We start from the raw sequence: 19881 nt of genomic DNA, 5'->3' as shown, positions 1-19881 counted from the left end.
TAAAATATTTTTAGTTAGAGCTCATGACGCTTCTTTTAACAGTTTTTAACATTGATCGCACGAAGATTGGTTTGATTGCCATATTCGATAATAGCAAGTAAAACTAAATAAAAGTTTGAAAATAGAGCAAGCAGATTGTAATAAATAAACGTTTAATAAAAGTAATTCTTTAATGACTATTAACAGAGAAAACAAAGCACTAAAAATTAAACGCAAACACAACAAAAAATTAACACAGAAGTAACTTTGTGGAAAGTTCAAAAACATAAGTCTGCTAACAACGTGAATGGGGATGATAATTTAATCATAAGATTAAGCAAAAATTTATGTGATCTTAGGACATTGAAAATTCCAGAGGGGAAAAGAATTTACACAAGGGGTAGTTTAATTTTGATGTATATATTCTTGTAAGCTCCTCCCACAAAAAATCTGAAAGCTTCTGTTGGAGGTAGTTTTTATTAGTCTTTTGATCAAGGGGGAAAAATACACAAGAGCCATCAAAATTGTAGCAGTCCTTTCTCTCATAAGATCTTAAGTTTTCTATACAACGCATACCCTCAAGAAATTGGAAGTATCGATCGCATTCCCTTTATTTGATCAGTTGATCAGTTTAAAGTTTAGATGTCCAAGAATAAACATAGATATTTAAATGATATTGACTGAATCCCAACATATGGCCAAATGCTAGAATTCATTGCATAATGTTTGGCTCTCTTTTGATCCAAAATTTATCGTTCCAACGAAGTTTTTGAGGGCCAGACTTGCAGATTATTTCAACAAAAATCAATGAAGCAATATTCTTGCTATCTTTATACCTTAGCTCTTCAAGCTCTCTCATCATCAACATAATTTTAATTACTAGGAGCAGGAGTAGTGGCTCTTGAAGAAGCAGGTGAAGGGGGTTCTGATATAGGGCGAGGGTATTTGATGTGTCTAACACCGTTTTCATCTTCAATTATCAGTTCAGGGAAGACTTTATGGAGAGCTAGCATCCTTGCTCTTCTGTAATAAGTTGCAAGGGATCTCCAGTCGAGAAGGTCACTTAGACGTTCCGTGCGATTACGCTGAATTATTCGTTGTCGACGATTTAAGCTTACGAAATCATGCATATACGAAGCAAGCTGTGAGATGGAATCGTCAAGACCTATGAAACGGCGATCTACAATATAGATCCCATAGCTGGTTGGGTCTGCAACATGATCATCCATAAAACAACCAAACCCTGAAAGGTTTGTGGTCACAGATGGGATACCCATCACTGTGCATTCAGCGGGTGTATATCCCCATGGCTCATAGTAGCTTGGAAAGACTCCTAAGTGACAGCCTCGGACGAAATCCTCATAGTCTAATCCAAAAAGAGGATTACTAGAGGAAAGAAATTCAGGGTGAAAAATCACTTTTACTCGATCGCTTCTATTATTAAACAGTTGACATCTTCTCAGGTTATAAAGAACAGGATCTGCGTGGTCATCAACTACATTATGGGTTGTGATCGGTGGTAGAGAGGAGCGGTGGCTTGCAAAAACGCATCGTTTAAGTTTGACAAGGTCATCCTTTGAGAGAAGCTCTTCGCTATCTGGTAGTTTACCACTAAGACAAGCATCATACATCCTTTTCCCAATATCCTGCTGAACGACATGAACAGTGTCCCGTAGGCTTTTTGCAATTGCTTGTCCTCGAAGACTTTCTACATTATAGCTATTTGTACGAGTTGGGAAAATCAAAAAAGCAACAACTGTCTTATCCGAACCGGATTCTTTTATCATGTGGTTAAGTCGTGCTAATCCTTCTATAAACAAATCAGCTCCCTTATTGCTAAATTCGTATCTACCAGCAATAAAAAAATATAACGTTTTGTCAAGGTCAAAATCGTGATAACCATGGAAATGTCCACGAACAAAGTCATGTATTTTCTCTTTGTTTACAGCGTGTAGATTTTGAAATTCATGTAGTGCGCTAAATTTCTTCACATTAAGCCCATTGGGGGTTATAATATCTGGCTTCCGTTTTAGAAGATGTTCAGCTTCAATGCCTGTGATGTCAGATACAGTTGTAAAAATGTGCGCTTGATGAGTCGCAGCCCTTTCAATGCAATAGCGGTGATATATCTGACGCTTACCAGCTTCGGCGTCAATATCAAATTTATCTAGACTATTATAAAAGTCAATACTACCGGCACATAAATATCGACCAAGAAGGGTGGCGTGTGTCGTAAAAACAGTAGACACATTTATATTCCAGAGTCGAATCATGATGAGTCCAATTCCTGAGAGCCATTCGTGAAAATGGCAGACAATTTTTGGGGAAATCTCAACGTCTTTATTAGCGAAATGGTTAAAATCAGCAATAAATTGAGCTACCATAAACCCAAACAAAACACAATCGTTGGACTCAGTATCATTATCAGGAAGCCCAATTCCACTTTTGTCGAACAGTTCTTGCTTGTACTTATTCAAATTGTAAGAAACTGAAGAAATGTCAAATAAAAGTACTAAAGGATTGCCGTCCACTAGCCAACTGCCCGTATGAATTTTGAAGCCATTATCTCTCAGCTTGGTCACAACATCATATAGTGGGCCCTGAGAAAACTCAAACTCCTCGATTTCTGTTTGAGCAAATTGTTTCTTGTATGGACCCATTAGTACATACCTATTACCCGTCTCTTCAACAGAAATCCCAGTCTTCGACCGGATAACTGTATAAATCCCACCAACTTTGTTAACTACCTCCCATGCGCATTCAAATGTCCAAATGTTCTCAGCTTCTGCACTGTCACCACTGTCGAGGACCCCCATGAGATCATTGGTGCTGTAGAATCTTCGAGTGATGGGCGTTACAGAGTTGCCAGACATATTGAAATTATTTGTTAAAATCTAGAAAGAAAAGAAAGAAATTTGGAATAATCAAAGCAGAGGGTATTAAAGTATAAGGTTTTATATATCAGGCAAAGCCATAAAATTTGGTTGTATTATGCCATGCAATTATCCTATTTTATCAGACATGATATGGGGTATTGTGCAGCACAGTAGCTGCACACAGCTAGATTTATATTTTCAGACTTTGGAGCAGCGAAACATTTTAATATACATTTTAAGGGCACTCTAAAATATATCAATAGACTTCACAAGTTCAAGGCAATCAAATACAAAGAATTCAGCCATTACCATCCCCGCATACTACTTCTATCTTTTATTCCGTCTTTATTTTTTTTTTCAATTTATGTCTCAAAGCATTTAAGTGACCTCGTATTTCAAAAGAATGAATGAAATTCCTCCCCTACGGAGATTTATGTAGGGAGAGAGCCCAGGGCCCAGGTTTTCCCCAGAAATCCTGAATTTCTCAAACCCTTCTTATTCAAATAAAATGCGCTTTTGATCATTCTCCTCCGTATTTTCTTTATTATGCCTCTATCGAAAAAAATAAATATTTTGTACATGCTTAGACTGAGCCTATAGATAGGATATCTATATATATAAAAATAAGTTGTCTGTCTGTGTGTCTGTCTGTCAGGTGACGTCATGTTTCTGTGTCGACTGACGTCATGAAGTTAGTTGTCGTCATTTTTGCTATGACGGTGACGTCATTAACGGTATTTAAGACATTTGTTCACGGAAAAATGTTTAATTGTAAAATGACTGAAGAACCTACAATGGCAACAGCCGAGGAAGCTGCTCAAAGAGTTTATGCCAAAAAACTTGCTGATGATAGAGAAAGTAAGAAAAGAAAGCGTTCCGAGGAATCACAAGAACAGCAAGAAAACAGGCTTACAGCTGATAGATAAAGTAAGAAAAGAAAGCGTGCCGGGGAATCACAAGAACAGCAAGAAAACAGGCTTGCGGCTAAAGAACGCAAAACCGCGCAGTTAGATGAAAATCCACCTGGACAGCGAGAGTCAAAACATATCAAAACTGAAAATGATAGCGATGATGATTGGGTTTAGGATTTTGACTTGGATAAGGTCATCAATGCCTACCAGATTTAAGTTAAAAAAACAAAGGTTCGTCGATATGTACTTCATAGTGACGCTGAAAAATAAAGAAGAAAAAGAAAACTGAAAAAAGAAAAAAGGTAAAAAAATAAAAAAAAAATAAAAATAAAAAACACTCAAAGAGAAATTACAGACCGGGACACAAATGACGACCGAGACAGAGGGAATATAAGTGACGACCGGGAACCTCAAAGAGAAATTACAGACTGGGACACCCGGACACAAATCACGACCGGGACACAGGGAATATAAATGACGACCGGGACACAGGGACACAACTACAACGGGGACGCCGGGGGCACAGGCGGGATATATAAATGACGACCGGGACACAGGGATTGTTCGAATAGAAATTACAGACCGAGACACCGGGACACAAATGACGACCGGGACACTCAAAGAGAAATTACAAACTGGGACACCGGGACACAAATGACGACCAGGACACAGGGAATATAAATGACGACCGGGACACAGGGACACATCATTAGAATAAAGAGGTATAGATCTGAATACGGATTATTTTTCCCAAGGACAATTATATGTTGCATGTTCAAGAGTCAGTAAACCTGACAATCTATTTATATGCACAGACAATGTGACAGCGAAGAATGTTGTATATTCGCATGTTTTACATAGTTAAAAACATATATTTATATCTATCTCTATTCACAGGTGGGACACAGGGACACAACTACAATGGCGCGTAACTAATATGGCGCGTAACGACTTACGCGCGGGGGGGGGGCTTGGGGGGGAAGCGCCACCCCAACAGGTAGTATAGGATATATATATAGGATTTAGACTGAGGATATATAGGCCTATGCCTATATATCCGCTTTAGGGTATATATATATATATCCGCTAAGAAGTTCCAGACTTTCAGACTCAGAAGTTTCACTATTTCTCACAACTCTACATCTTAAAACAATAAAAAACTTTAGCGTAAAGAGCGAGGCGTTGAGGAGGGGTCAACCCCTTTTACATACGGAATAATTTCTGTTTGTTTTAAGTTTTGATGTCGCTCCTTACTTGCATTTAAAATAAAACTTGTTTTTTTTTTTATTTAATTTCTGAACGTTTTTAAATTAATACTTGTTTTGATTATGGCTCACCGCAAATGAATAATCAAAACGAAACTTACACATTATTATTTTTTTTTGGCTTATTAGCTGTCTCATAGTTTTGATCGGACGATTTTGATAATAAAAAGGGGTGGGCGAGGAGGCCTAGTTGCCCTCCAATTTTTGGTTACTTAAATATTCAACTAGATTTTTATTTTTTTACGAACGTTTTTGTTAGTAATAAAAATACGTACCTAACGAATTAACTTACGTAACGAACTTCTATATTTGTATACTTTTATTACGTATGAGGGTGTTCGCCCCCTTGTCAATACCTCGTTTTTTACACTAAAGCTTGAATTTTGTCCCAATTCTTTAAGAATGACCCCCGAATCACAAAGGCCTTAGAATAAATAGTTGAAATTACTAAAAATAAATCAGCTTAAAGAGCAAGGTATTGTGGAGAAGACGAACCATCTTATATACGCAATATGTTCTGTTCGTTTTCAGTTTTAATGCTGCTCATTAGTTCAAGCTGAAAAATAATATTTATTTTCTCATTGTATTTTTTTCATAATGCTAGAAAATTCTGTGCCCCCTTCATTGAAATTCTCTTCCCTTATGAAAAATTCCTCCATAGAAAGATCGTCCCATGTAACCTCCTCCCCATGATCCATCCCCACACCGTTAAAAAGTCCCCCAGAAAACGTCTGTACACTTAATAGTTAACAATTAGTTCAAGTAAACAATGGTCGAAGTTTGTAACTTGCAGCCCCTCCCCCGGGGACTGGAGGGGATTAAGTCATCCCCAAAGATATTGTTATATCGTTTTCGACTAAGTTGAACAGAATGGCAATCTCAAAATTTTGATCCGTTGACTTTAGGGGAAATGTGCGTGGGAGGGGGCCAAGGTGCCCTTCAATTTCCGATCACTTAAAAAGGGCACTAAAACTTTTAATTTCCGTCAGAATAAGCCCTCTCGCGATATTCTAGGAAAAATTGGTCTATACGATGACGCCTGGAAAAAAAAGAAAACAAACAAAACAAATAAACACGCATCCGTCATCTGTCTTCAGGCAAAAAATGCAAAATTCCACATTTTTGTTGATAGGAGCTTGAGACTTTTACAGTTGGGTTCTCTGATACGCTGAATTGAATGGTGTGATTTTCGTTAAGACACCATGACTGTTAGAGGGTGTTTCCTCCTATTCTAAAATAAGACAAATTGTCCCAGGCTCGTAATTTTTAATGGGTAAGACTAAACTTGATGAAACTTATATATTTAAAATTTTTTACGTAGCTATTAGTATCAAAACTGTTTTTTAGGGTTTCGGTTACTATTGAGCCGGGTTACTCCTTACTACAGTTCGTTACCACGAACTTCTTAACTAGACAAATATGATCTAGTTCTCTGCTTTATTATTTTTTCCCTTGAATGAAGCATAGTCACTTGTCTAGCTTTTAAATGACAACATCGTTAGTCCTTAGATTTTGGGCGAGTGGCTGCCCTTTCTTTATTTGGGCTAATTGTTTTTTTCTTTGCATATTATTTTATTCCACGTTCTTAGAAGCTATTGAATAATCACTGGAAAATATAAAATGGAATAATAAAATATATAAAATGGAATAATAAAAATATAAATATGAATGTCTTGAAGCTTGAATCAGGGTTGCAGAATTACACAGCCAAAGAGCTAAATAAAAGTATAAGCAGTGTTTTGACAAACAAAAAACTGTTTAGTAAGAAAAAGTTATCATTTGCATTTTATTTAGGAATGGGAAGTATAATTAGTTGCATCAGTAAACTGCATTAGTAAATTAGATTAATATTTAGTAAATTATATTAGTAAATTTGATTATTATATCAACTTAATAAATTAAATGAATAGTTTCCACATAATAAAATACATTAGTAAATAATTAAATTAATTGCATTAGTAAACTAACTGCAATAGAAAAATACTATTTTGAAAATAACATTATGTTTATCCCTAATATGAGCCTGATACCATTTAAAACTGGCGGAAGATCAAAACGAAAACTACACTTCTGGAATCGCTAAAAATTATTAAAAATGTTAAAACTAATTTTTTAAAAACTCGAAAAACGAAGTTTTTCAAAGAAAATTCAAGACCATATTCAACTTAATGATCAGCAAAAATCAAAACCTATAATAATCTAAGCTCATAACAACCAGAAATTGCTATTAAAGAAGCCAAAAACGAAATGAAATTAAAGAAAAAATCATAGCAAACAAACAAACAAGCACAAATGAATTAAAAAAATATCAGGTTTAAAGCCTACTGCGTAATACGCGCTTTCCTGAAAAAAAAAATTATTTTACAATATTTTATTTTGTATTTATTACAACATTAAAAATAACGTGAAAATTACAGCGAAATAAAAAATTCAGCTGATGATTTTTCAGCAATTATTATCGTTATGTATCAAATATTCTGTTTTATTTTATGTAATTTTCAGTAAAGTGCCAATAACAGGGTAGGCTTTATATTTTCACAGTTACGGAAGGGTACAGAAGCCAAAACTCTTATTTGTAGTGATTTTTGTTCGTTTTAATCTTGATTTGCATATTCAATTTAAGTTTTATGTGGCGCTCCCAAGGTGTCAATAAAGTTAATAAAACTGTACACAAGGATAAAAAACCGTTTTCCTCGCATAATTTTGTTGACTTTATTGCTGTCAGAAAAAAATTTGACCTTTTCTTTAAACTTTTTTGAGAAAGTCCACGATTTTCAGCCAATAACAAAAGACTTCTGTTAAATTTCAAATAAACCATACACAAATTAGTGTCCACATATATACTAGTAGATACTTGTTCAGATATTTTGCTTGGTAAAAGAAAAAGGCTTAGAAAAAAAATATTTTCATCCATTCTTAAAAGAAAATGACTGAAAGCCTTAGCCTTACGTCTGATTATTTCAGTTTTTTCCTTGGAAAAATTGCTGTAAAGTCAAAAAAGGGAAATCCTTGCGTGAATGGGAAAAAATTTATAGTTTGTTATTTCAGGAAAAACTTATTAAACTTATTAATATATATATATATATATATATATATATATATATATATATATATATATATATATATATATATATATATATATATATATATATATATATATATATATATATATATATATATATATATATATGTATATATATATATATATATATATATATATATATATATATATATATATATATATATATAAACTACAAAAAAAAACTAAAAACTAATAAAAAAATAAAAAACCTAAAAAACTAAAAAAACTAAAAAAACTAAAAAAAGGTAAAAAACTAAAAACTAAAAAAAACTAAAAAAAAGGAAAAAACTGAAAAATAAGCTAAAATAAAGGTAAAAACCAATAAAAAACTAAAAAAAACTGAAAAAACTAAAAAAAGGCAAAAACTACAAAAAAAACTAAAAACTAATAAAAAAAGTAAAAAAGCTAAAAAACTAAAAAAACTAAAAAAACTAAAAAAAGGTAAAAAACTAAAAAAAAATAAAAAATAAAAAAAAACTAAAAAAAAGGAAAAAACTGAAAAATAAGCTAAAATAAAGGTAAAAACCAATAAAAAACTAAAAAGAAAAAAAGGAAAAAACTAAAAAAAATTTTCATCTAAAAAACTAAAAAAAAAACTAAAAAAGGTAAAAACTAAAAGAACTAAAAAAGAAAAAAATAAATGACGACACTCAAAGAGAAAGCGACCAGGACAAAAGGAATGTTCGATTAGCAATCAACAAAGCACCGGGACACAGGGAGTATAAATGACGACCAGGACATAAGTAAAAAAAAACTAACAAAACTAAAAAGAAGGTAAAAACTACAAAAAAACTAAAAAGAAAAAAAAACTAAAAACTAATAAAAAAACTAAAAAATCTAAAAATCTAAATAAACTAAAAAAGAAAAAAAAGGAAAAAAATAAAGGAGAAAAACAAAACTAAAAAACGAATGTATATACAGACCGGGACACCGGGATACAAATGACGACCGGGACACAGGGAATATAAATGACGACCGGGACACAGGGACACAACTACAACGGGGACACCAGGGGAAACAGGGGGATATAAATGACGACCGGGACACCGGGGCAGGGAATGGTCGATTAGCAATCACCATCAACAAAGCTCAAGGGCAATCATTAGAATCATGAGGTATAGATCTGAATACAGATTGTTTTCCCATGGACCATTATATGTTGCATGTTCAAGAGTCGGTAAACCTGACAATCTATTTATATGCAAAGACAATGGGACAGCAAAGAATGTTGTATATTCGCAAGTTTTACGTAGTTAAAACCATATATATATAGGGACACAACTACAATGGCGCGTAACTATTATGGCGCGTAACGACTTACGCGCGCGGGGGGGCTTGGGAGGGCGCGAAGCGCCCCCACCAACTAGGTGTTGGGGTGGCGCGAAGCGCCACCCCAACAGCTAGTATATATATATATATATATATATATATATATATATATATATATATATATATATATATATATATATATATATATATATATATATATATATATATATATATATATATATATATATATATATATATATATATATATATATATATATATATATATATATATATATATATATATATATATATATATATATATATATATATATATATATATATATATATATATATATATATATATATATATATATATATATATATATATATATATCAAAACAAATTGATTTGTATGCTGATTTTAAATTAATAATTTTGTTATGTTTAGTTATACCCATCAAAGTTTACGAGCCTGAGAAAATTTGCCTGATTTTCTAAAAAATGATAAAAACCAAAATCCATAATATTAATGAAGATCCCACCATCAAATTCAGAATAACAGAGAATCCTATTGTAGATGTTTCAAGCTCCTATCTGCAAAAATGTGGAATCTGCAAAAATGCGGAATTTGCCAAAATGTGTACTTTTTGCCAGAAGAAAGATTACGGATGCTTGTTTATTTGTTTTTTTCCAGGGCTGATCGTATTGACTCAGTTGGCCTAGAATATCGGAAGAGGGCTTATTATAAAAAAAGCTCTAGTGCCCTTTTGTGACCAAAACAATTGGAGGGCAGCTAGGCTACCTCCCACACCACTATTTTTCCCAAAATCGTCGGATCAAAATTTTGAGATTGCCATTTTGTTCAGCATAGTTGGAAGATCTAATAAATATGTTTTTGGAGATAAAATGAGCCTTAATAGCCCCAGGGGAAAGGCCTTTAAGTTATAAAACTTGCCCATTGTTGGCGCATAGTAATTGTTTATTATTTGTATTTAAGTATGCATGCATTTTTCAGTTTTTTGCCGGGGGGCCTTTGCAAGGGGAGAATTTTATACAAAGAGGGAGTTTTCCGGGGAGGGTGAAATTTTCAGGGGAAATTGTGTATTTGGGAAATTTGCCAGAATTCCTATAAGAAATTTCTTTACATATCTTGCTTTCTGTTTACTGAATCAATTTTACGCGTGGATCTGTTAAGGGTAATTGTCCGGAGTAAATTTTCGCAAGGATTGTCCAGAGGATATTTCCATGGGAGGATTTCTACATGGAAGTGGAGCCAGATTCCCTGGTGTTATTTGAAAGACGACCAGAACTTAAATTTAAAAAAAAAACAGATTTTTTTAACTGAAAGTAATGTGCAATATTAAAACTTGAAACGAACAGAAATTATTACGTATACGAGAGAGATGGCCCCCTCCTCAACACCTCGCTCTATATGCTAAAGTTTGCATTTTTTTTCTGATTCTTAAGAAACAAATCATGAAACACAAGGGTTAATTAGAACAATATTTTTTTCTTAACGTTGAAAAACTTTAGCGTTAAGAGCGAGGTGTTGAAGAAGGGGCAATCCCTCTCTTATACGTAATAATTTCTGTTCGTTTAAAGGTTTTAATATTGCTCCTTACTAACAGTGCTTTTTACTTACTTACTATGCTGAATAAAATAGCTATCTCAGAATTTTGATCCGTTGACTTTGGGAAACTAATTAGCGTGGGAGGGGGCCTAGGTGCCCTCCAATTTTTTTGGTCGCTTAAAAAGGGCACTAGAACTTTTCATTAACAATAGAATGAGTCCTCTCGAAACATTCTAGGACCACTGGGTTGATACGATCACCCCTGGGAAAAAAAAAAAAAAACAACAAAAAACAAACGAACAAATAAACACGCATCCGTGATCTGCCTTCTGGCAAAAAATACAAAATTCCACATTTTTGTAGAAAGGAGCTTGAAACTTCTACAGTAGGGTTCTCTGATACGCTGAATCTGATGGTGTGTTTCCCCCTATTTTCTAAAATAAGGCAAATTTTCTCAGGCTCGTAACTTTTGATGGGTAAGACTAAACTTGATGAAACTTGTATATTTAAAATCAGCATTAAAATTCAATTCTTTTGATGTTACTATTGGTATTAAAATTCCATTTTTTAGAGTTTTGGTTACTATTGAGCCTGGTCGCTCCCTACTACAGTTCGTTACCACGAACTGTTTGATTATGCTCTTTACCTCCATAAAAATTTTATTGACGTGATTTTTTTTTTGCAAAAATCTTGTTAATCGATAGTTTCATTGGAAAATAGATTATCCATATTGTATTTTTTAACAGAAAGAAAATTAAAATAAGAAAGTACGAAATAAAAAGCATATCAGCTTTTATCCACATTTAGGTATATGATCTAAAGGACAGATGTTGTCATACTGACAACATATGCCATCAAAAGATCAGTATGCATTCCGAAATATCATTAGGATCATGTTAAATATTAGGAACATGCTGCATATTATTAAGTAAAAATTTAATTGTTTTTGGTTTTAGGTATCCTAGGGCTATATCTACGACTATCAGGTGGTGTCTCAAAAGCGACCATATTTGGAAAGACCACAAAATAGGAAATCTAATAATACTCCTTGTTTTATTAACTAACTTCTTTTATTTCCTTGAAAGGAGCCCTCAAGGCGGTATCCAGGGGTAGGGTTAGTGGGTTGGACCCCCACCCCCTCATATCATGAAAAGAGAAATCACCAATGCTACAGCACAAACACAAAAAAAAAAAAAAAAAAAAGAGACAGAAGGAGAAAAGGAAGACTGTTTTCCTAAATTAGTGATTAATATAGACCAGCACTTGAATGAGGCCTTAACCCTACTCATCCATACAATCACATAGGTCAAACAGTATAGTCACACACAATCAACCATAAAGAATAATCCATGGACAGGCAGTCATGTCGTCAATAAGTATAAGTCGTCATTTACCGAACAATAGAAAAAATAATATAGACAAATAATTCAGAGGCAACACCCAACATAAGGGCTCATCAGGAGAATACACTGGCCTATATAGGGTTCCGCCACTCTAAATTCTCTACCCAGCACAGTGTTGTGGCTACCACAGAATATCCATGGCATCCCCGCGTCAGGTATCACCCCCAAAATACATGCCTATGAAAAAAAAAAACAGCAAATGTAAAACAGCCAAGTAAAACCAAAACAAGCTTATCTTGTTAATATATCCCTCTCTTTAGCAACAATAGGTAAACTAAATATTATATGTTTCTTCAATTCGTAAAAATGTAACAAAATGAATATAGACAATTTTGTATGCGTACTTTTAGTTTTTATGTGTACGCGTCTTATAAAAGTCCTTTTGTACCCCCCCCCCCCCCCCCCAAAAAAAAGTACGGCCCTGGGAGCCCTACATCTACAGTGTTGCCAAATAAAGGAATATACAACCCTGACCATCCTTCTTGCAAAATAAAAAGAATCCGCATTTTCATTGATGGAGGATTAAGAACTGTGTCAAGGTTCTCAGCTATGCTGAATCGAAGTTGGAATTTTGATGAACATGTCCCCTCAGGTAGGAAAGTAATGCCTTAGTAGACCATCCTTCTTGCAAAAAAAAAATTCTAAAGTCTAAAGCGTCATTTTAGTATAGTAGGAAGAAAGTTCTACTTACATTTATCAAAACTTGTGGGCTCAAAGAGTTGTGCTGGGCTAGACTTGTGAGAGTAAACTGATTTTAATTTTCGTAAATCAAAAAATAAACCACTTTCCCCATAATGATGATATTAGCATTATATTGAAAGTGTTGACCTCTTTTATCGCAAACTATGAAGGAATTGATTATAAAAATTAGGTTAATATTATCAGATTATTTATAGGAAAAATTCAGGTTTCGCAGAATTCAAATTAACAAGTAAATTTGAACAGGAAATGTCATCTAAAGATAAGGTTTCCTATTTAAAATTAACTTTCATAATCGAATAAATTTATCAACAAAAAATGAATGAAATTGCTCCATCCTCTATGTTTTGAGCCAAGGACTTCTCAAGAAAAGTACACAAAATTCTGGCTTTTAAGTTTTTGGCTTGTTCTGAGGTTTACTGGCGTCAACAACTCCTACCAAAATTAGATATTGAATTTTAACCTGGTCGGAAGTAAAAGCTCGAATTACAGAAATGTCAAATTATGTATCACGAAACGATTCAGTTCTCACGAACCGATTCACTATTCAAAACACCCGTCCATCCGAAACAAACTGGCTTAGATGAACGAGGAGAGACCTTCAATGTTAAGTTGAAGTAGCATAAGAGAATAGTTTCTTTTTGTACCCCCCCCCCTTCTGCAACAGTGTTTGTATTTACTGGGTTTTGACTAGACTAACCACCAGAATTATTAGAATACTCAATCTGTAAAAGATATTATTTTCAAGCTCGTGAAAGCCTTTCCCAGGGAATAAAATATTCTCGGAATCAGATTTCAATTGAAGTCTAAGTCACCAGATAAAAAAAATGGAAGAAAACTAAAATTTTAGGAAGAAAACTAAAATTTAGAAAACTAAAAGAAAAAAGACGTCGATGTTTTCAATCTTTTGGAAACCGCAATCTTGATTTCATACCAATATAAAAATCCAGTTGAATGAACTTAATTTTAATTTTACAATTGAGGCTAAAAAAAGCATTATGTGGAATAACTTCTATTGTCGGTAATACAACTCATTCAAAATGTTGGAGGAAAAATATGATTTAACTTTGAGAAAATTAGAATAAGATTAATTTTACAGCTTTTTCTGATTTTCCTAAGCAAATATATTTGTTCAGAAAAATAAACTTAGTCAAACAAAAATCCCCCTTGCACTTCCACCCGAAAGCCCCCATTGAAGGGGGAGATCGAAATTTCTATTTGGACGTATTTTTGGCTTTAAGTATTACGAATCCGACATCACATAATTAACTTCTACGTACCCCAATATCAACTTTTACCTTCACGTAACAGAGGGGGGGGGGGGCTAAAGTACACAGATAATACTTTTCCGGATTCTAGCGACCAAAGAATCATTTTATATAAAATAAAGTACCGTATTACCAAATATAAGTCCAAAAATCAGTTTTTTACTATTATTTCCACCTTTAAGGGCCTGTAATATGAGGGGTTGCTAAGCAAAACATGTTGAAAAACCACTTCTTAAATCGAGAAAAAAAGTTCAGATGAAAAACTGCAGGGCAAACTGTTGCGACAGAAACTGTATCTGAGCGACTTGCACCCGCTCGTGCAATGGCATCGCACCATCTTCAGCAGGCGCTTTGGTGCTGGCTAAGCACCTGTTAAGTCTCATATTCCTTGAAGATGAGAGGCGCCAACCCCACTCCTTAGGCATTAGCAAATTGGATTTGCCACTTCATTATTTGGAAATAGCACCTATAAAAGTGGTACTTTGCGACAGCCAAAGTCAGCGGAAGCCGCTCTGCCTGAACAAAAGCATTTGCACTTTCAACCTGCTTTGTAAATGTTCAAACCCAAACATCCTTCAACGTCTTCTCATTACTTCTCTCCTCTGTCTATTCGGAGCAAAGCTTTCTCTCCAGCTTCGGCAATCCTGGTGGGTGGATTGTCATGAAGATCTTTTAAAGAACCATAAAAATCCCATCTTTAAGTGACAGGAAAACCAATACTGGTTTCCTTAAGCCGAGAAGTCTAAATGCTGTCTCATAGCCAGACATTGCGTGGTGAACGAGTAGATTTTCTGCTGCTTCGGTTCCTAGTTTGGTCTTGATATTTTTTATATCGTACACTCTCTGGTCATTTCTATGTTTGTCTGTCTGCATAAAGATATCATATGCATCAAGCTTCGCTTGGTACAGCAGAAATAGTAATAGGTCGATATTATTCTCAACCAAAGTGATCGATGAAGTTTCAGTTCTAGGACATCGGCACCATCCTGATCATGTAAAACTTTGAATCCTGTAGGTCGATGAAGTATTGTTTATTTTTGGGATTTATCAGGAATCCCGCGCGAGACAAGACAAAGACAAGTGGCAGAACAGATGAGGAATATATAATTTGAGCTATAAATTTGTACATAGGGGCAGAATAATTGTACCTAACACATTTTGCATGCAGGCCCGCTACACTTTAACCCCCTTTTGGAGTGTCTTGTATGTCCCATACATCACTGCAAGTGCCCTATAAATCAACAAACTTTCTGGTTGAAGTTGCTCTAATAAACAATTTATAATGACGAACATTTTTTTCATTGCTTGTAAAGTTGAGACAAAAGAGGCTGAGCTGATTTTCTTCTGCAGTCCTTTTACTTCACACGCTGCCTCGCCGACGGAATTATCAGAGATTGTGGCTAACACAGCAACAATACATTCGAGTATTCCCTACACCTTGGAAATAGAGTGGACTGCGTAAAACCAGCAAGTCCAGAAGGTTAGCTGAAGGTGGCTGGTGTCTAATCCTCCTACCCCGAAAAATACCCTTTCACACACGGGTAATACACCGAGTAATACGCACCACGTAACTCCCTCCCCCCTGCGAAGAAATATCCCACTCTGTAAAAATAATCCCCGAGGATTATAAATGTCCCCCTGGAAAACACCCCTGAGGCAAATACCCACACTCCCGAGGAGAACACCCCACGTGGCAAAATATTCCCTTTGAAGTATCCCTGAAAATACCCCCCCCCCCCCAATGGCCGGTTGGTCTAAAATCACTTTCGACTTATAATAAAAGGACTGGAACACTCAATTTTATATAATGAGCACCCTCCAAAGTTTTTGCGACCGTGAGCTGGAGGTGAAGATGAGGAATGGGCAGTCCCCCTCCTACACGGAAAAAAATTCTGCTAATTTTATTGTTTGATGTTACTTTTTACTTCCATAATGATACCGCACACCAGAAATATTCCAAGAAATCATAAGGGAGTAGATATCAACTTCCCATTTTTGAAGGGTTTAAAACTTTCTTTTGTACCCCCTCCCCGTGCCTTCAACTTGTATTTCACCGTACCCCAAAGTAGAGTAAGTAATTTTCGCTTAGCAGAAATATATTTTTTCCTTTCCCCATGCAGCGATACTGAAATTTCTAATATTATTTCTCAACTTCCAACTAGACGATCAGTTGATGGTTTTGGTTGAGTAATAATGCCCTCAAAATTATTGGTCGGTTTGTTTCTAATCCCATATCACAAATAACCAACCTCTCTCTTTCTTTTGGATGTTTTCCTCATTTATTTAAAGTTGCTAATATTGTACCTTTGTGATTCGTTACTAATTTCAAACTATATATCGATTTCTCTACTTCCTGTCGTCTCTACGATTGTTGAAGAAATAGTGTATCGTGGTTCTCTTCATTTGTAATTATTGCTAACACGGAATTTTCTCATGACTACCCATCAATATGGTTTTCGTCCCACTTTCTCCATTTGTGTGTTTTTGGTCTATTTCTTGACTTTTCAAAGGTATTTGATATGGTTGACTACTCTGTTCTTCTTTATTTGGAATGCATGGAGTCCCTTTAGAATGGTTAAGCTCTCAGGTAAGTCTCAGTATGTTTTGGTTAATAGTTTTTCTTCCTCTACTTTACCTATATTGGAAGGGGTCCCACATGGCTCTGTGCTTGGACCTCTTTCGTTTTTAATTTATATTAACAGTCTTATTTATGGTCTTAATCCCCAGGTGCACATTGTTCTTTCTGGTGACGATAGTAACTTTTCTATTTCTGCATTGGACCTGCCACCAGCCAATTCCATAGCTTTAAGGTCACTTATATTTTATCAAGGTCTTTTTGATAAAATAAAAGATTGGTGCTGGTCAAATGGCACTGTTCTCAACAGCCGGAAGAGTAACATTGTACATTTCAGGACCCCTTATCGTATGAGAGACATACAAGGGACAATAACTCTGACATATGGGAACAATATTATACCGCAAGCTACTATGGTGAAATTTCTTGGTGTGTATGTTGACTGTTTTCTTTTTTTAAACCCCGTATAACTCATACCCATTCCTTCGTCCTCCGCCAGTCTTCAATGTTGCACCGGTTAACTCATTTCTTCCCTCAGATGTTATGCTTTCTCTTTATTATGCTCTTATTTTTCCTTGACTTTCTTATCGCTGTTCTGTCTGGGGTGGTATTAATAAGTCTCTTCTATCATCACTTCAAATAGACCAAAATAGGCCAATGAAGGCTAATTTTCTTCTCCCTTGGCTATACCCTTCCTCTGGTCTTTATAATGATAATGGAATAGTTCCACTGGATCGTAATTTACGTAAAAGTAATCTTTATTGAGCCCGTTGTGATTTTCTAGGTATACTTCTACCGTCTCTGCTAGCTGGCCCGGCTAGGTACTCTCTTTTTTATGTAGGTCTTCTCGCAGATTTTTTTTTACCCGAACGATCGTCAATAGCAGCTCAGAGGTCTCCAGTTTATCAATCCATCCTACTATGGGACTCAATCTCTTCTGATGTCCCTCTACCTCTCTCTGCAAAATTGATTTCTCGGGGGGTTTACCCAAGTCCATTAATTTTTCTCACTCTTTTTTCTTCTTTTTATTATTATTATTTAGAACTCTATCCCAATTTGTATGTATCTTTTCGCTTATTTTAAAATCATTTTCAGAAACTGTTAAAAATCTGTTAAAGTCTTTAAAAGTCTACTACTATCTATTAAAAGTCTTTGCATTATTCCAGTGTTTTATTATTGTATGTGTTTTAGTGTTTTATAAAAATGCAGTGTTCTACTATTGTATTGTGTGGCCTACTACAAGCCAAGCTTCTTGGGCCAAGTAACCGTTTTACGTTTGTAATTGTTTTTTTTTTTACTACCAATAAATGATTTAACGATTGACTGATTTGGTACCTGGCTGTCTGATTGACTTCAAACTTTCAGAATCGACCAAAAATGTGCAAAAAAGGGAATATATTCTAAAAAAATAGTTTCCAACCAAAACGGGTCAAAACCTATTTTATGTGTGTCTAAATGAAACTTTTAAGGATTTTTCTCTAGGTCAAGGTGACTTAATTTTTTGGGGTGGGAGGAGGGTGTTAGAAGATGTAAAAATGTTTTTTTTTTCTGATTAGAATGAGCTTCACATCGGTAGATACTTCGGTCAAAGTAATACGCAAATGCCCCCCCTCGCAAAAAAAACAAACAAAACTGAGGGAAGAGCCCGCATAACTAGGGCACAAATCTTGCAAAATTTTTTCTGAACATATTAAAATTTGTATCTTTAAGTCTTTGGGCCAATAGGAGCCCAAAGTGGAAAAAAAATCAAAACAAATAATGAATTGAGCCAAAAAATGGGCTCCAAAAAGGCCAAATAGCCTTTTTGTCAGATCGGCTTCCAACTTTCAGGGACCCCTCCCTTGGCCTACGGACGTAACAAGCTTTTGCAAGTGTAAAATTAGAAAATATTCCAGGTAATTTGTTTGATTCAGTTTAAAACAAGAAAATAAAAACTCACCATTATGTCTTGTTTTGATTAGTGGAAGAATTAGATGAAAAAAAAAAAAAATCTAAACACATTTGCGTTGAGAGTGGTATCTGAGGAAATGACAGCCCCTCCACCTTCGGAGTGAAAAAAAATAAATTGACTTTTTAAAGAATTTTATTTGCATAAAAACTATAATCTCCTTTTTTTTAAATATTCAAGAATGATATAAAAAATAATTTTTATTTTATTTAAACTGAACAAATTATTTTGATTTTACAGTAGGGATTCCGCTGAAAAGGAGGGATGAAATTACTCTCAATTAAAAGAAAAAGATCTTCATATAGAACTTTAAAAAAAAAAAAAATCAAATTTAAGTTTATAGCCACAATTTTTCACTTGAAACAAAATAGCAATGCTAAAGCTTGAAACAGCATAAATTGCCCTAGGTGTGAAGGGTCTGTCACAACCCTCAATTCCATATTTTGTTTGCCTCTATTCAATTTCAGTTTGTGTCAATATTCGTAATGATATTTGTTATTAATTTATGTTTTTATAACACAAAAAATAACTCGTATTTTCTGATTTTTAATCCATGCAGAAAAGAAAAAAAAACGAAAAAAGAAAAGTCATTATGTATCTTAAAGGACTAAGTTTCTTCCAGAATTTTCCGAACAAAGTCAAAAGACTTCCTGATTGGAATCGCGTTATGACTTTTAACTATTGTAAAATACTAATCCTTTTAGCAAGCTGAGTAAGTCTGAGGCTCATCCAAAATTTAATATTACATTGAAAGCCGCGCTAATAAAAGTCAGATTTCCAAAAGTGAAAACATACATTGAAAAAAATTTCAAACTTTTTCCGATAATTTTTTTTATCTGATGTATTTTGGGATAAAAAGGCTGGGGTTGCTAGTTACCTTCCGATCACCTTCAACTCTTAAAAAAGCACTAGAACTTCCAATTTTCAATCGAATTAGCCCCCTCTGAAGTCTATCCAGTGGTTGCTTCCATATGAAGTGCCTCTGAAAAAAAACAACTAATTACAAAACATAGGACTAGTATGGGCTTTACTATAG

At 34.5% G+C, this 19881-nt stretch overlaps 1 protein-coding gene across 1 annotated transcript in view; it reads right to left on the bottom strand.

Annotated features, from left to right (window-relative positions):
* Positions 1-217: 217 nt before the first annotated feature.
* LOC136035997 (glycogen [starch] synthase-like) overlaps positions 218-19881 on the bottom strand; it is a 73568-nt gene continuing 53904 nt past the window's right edge. Inside the window, exons 2-3 of the mRNA XM_065717918.1 lie at positions 19723-19827; positions 218-2873 (exon numbers count right to left, since the gene is read on the bottom strand). Coding sequence (XP_065573990.1) covers positions 852-2852 — 2001 coding nt within the window. The 5' untranslated portion in view covers positions 2853-2873; positions 19723-19827 and the 3' untranslated portion in view covers positions 218-851. The remainder of the gene's footprint in view (positions 2874-19722; positions 19828-19881) is intronic.

This window comes from Artemia franciscana, chromosome 2 (assembly GCF_032884065.1).
Source record: "Artemia franciscana chromosome 2, ASM3288406v1, whole genome shotgun sequence".
Taxonomy (NCBI): Eukaryota; Metazoa; Arthropoda; class Branchiopoda; order Anostraca; family Artemiidae; genus Artemia; species Artemia franciscana.
Note: the sequence above shows the minus strand (reverse complement) of the source record. Positions and strands in the feature narration are given on the sequence as shown.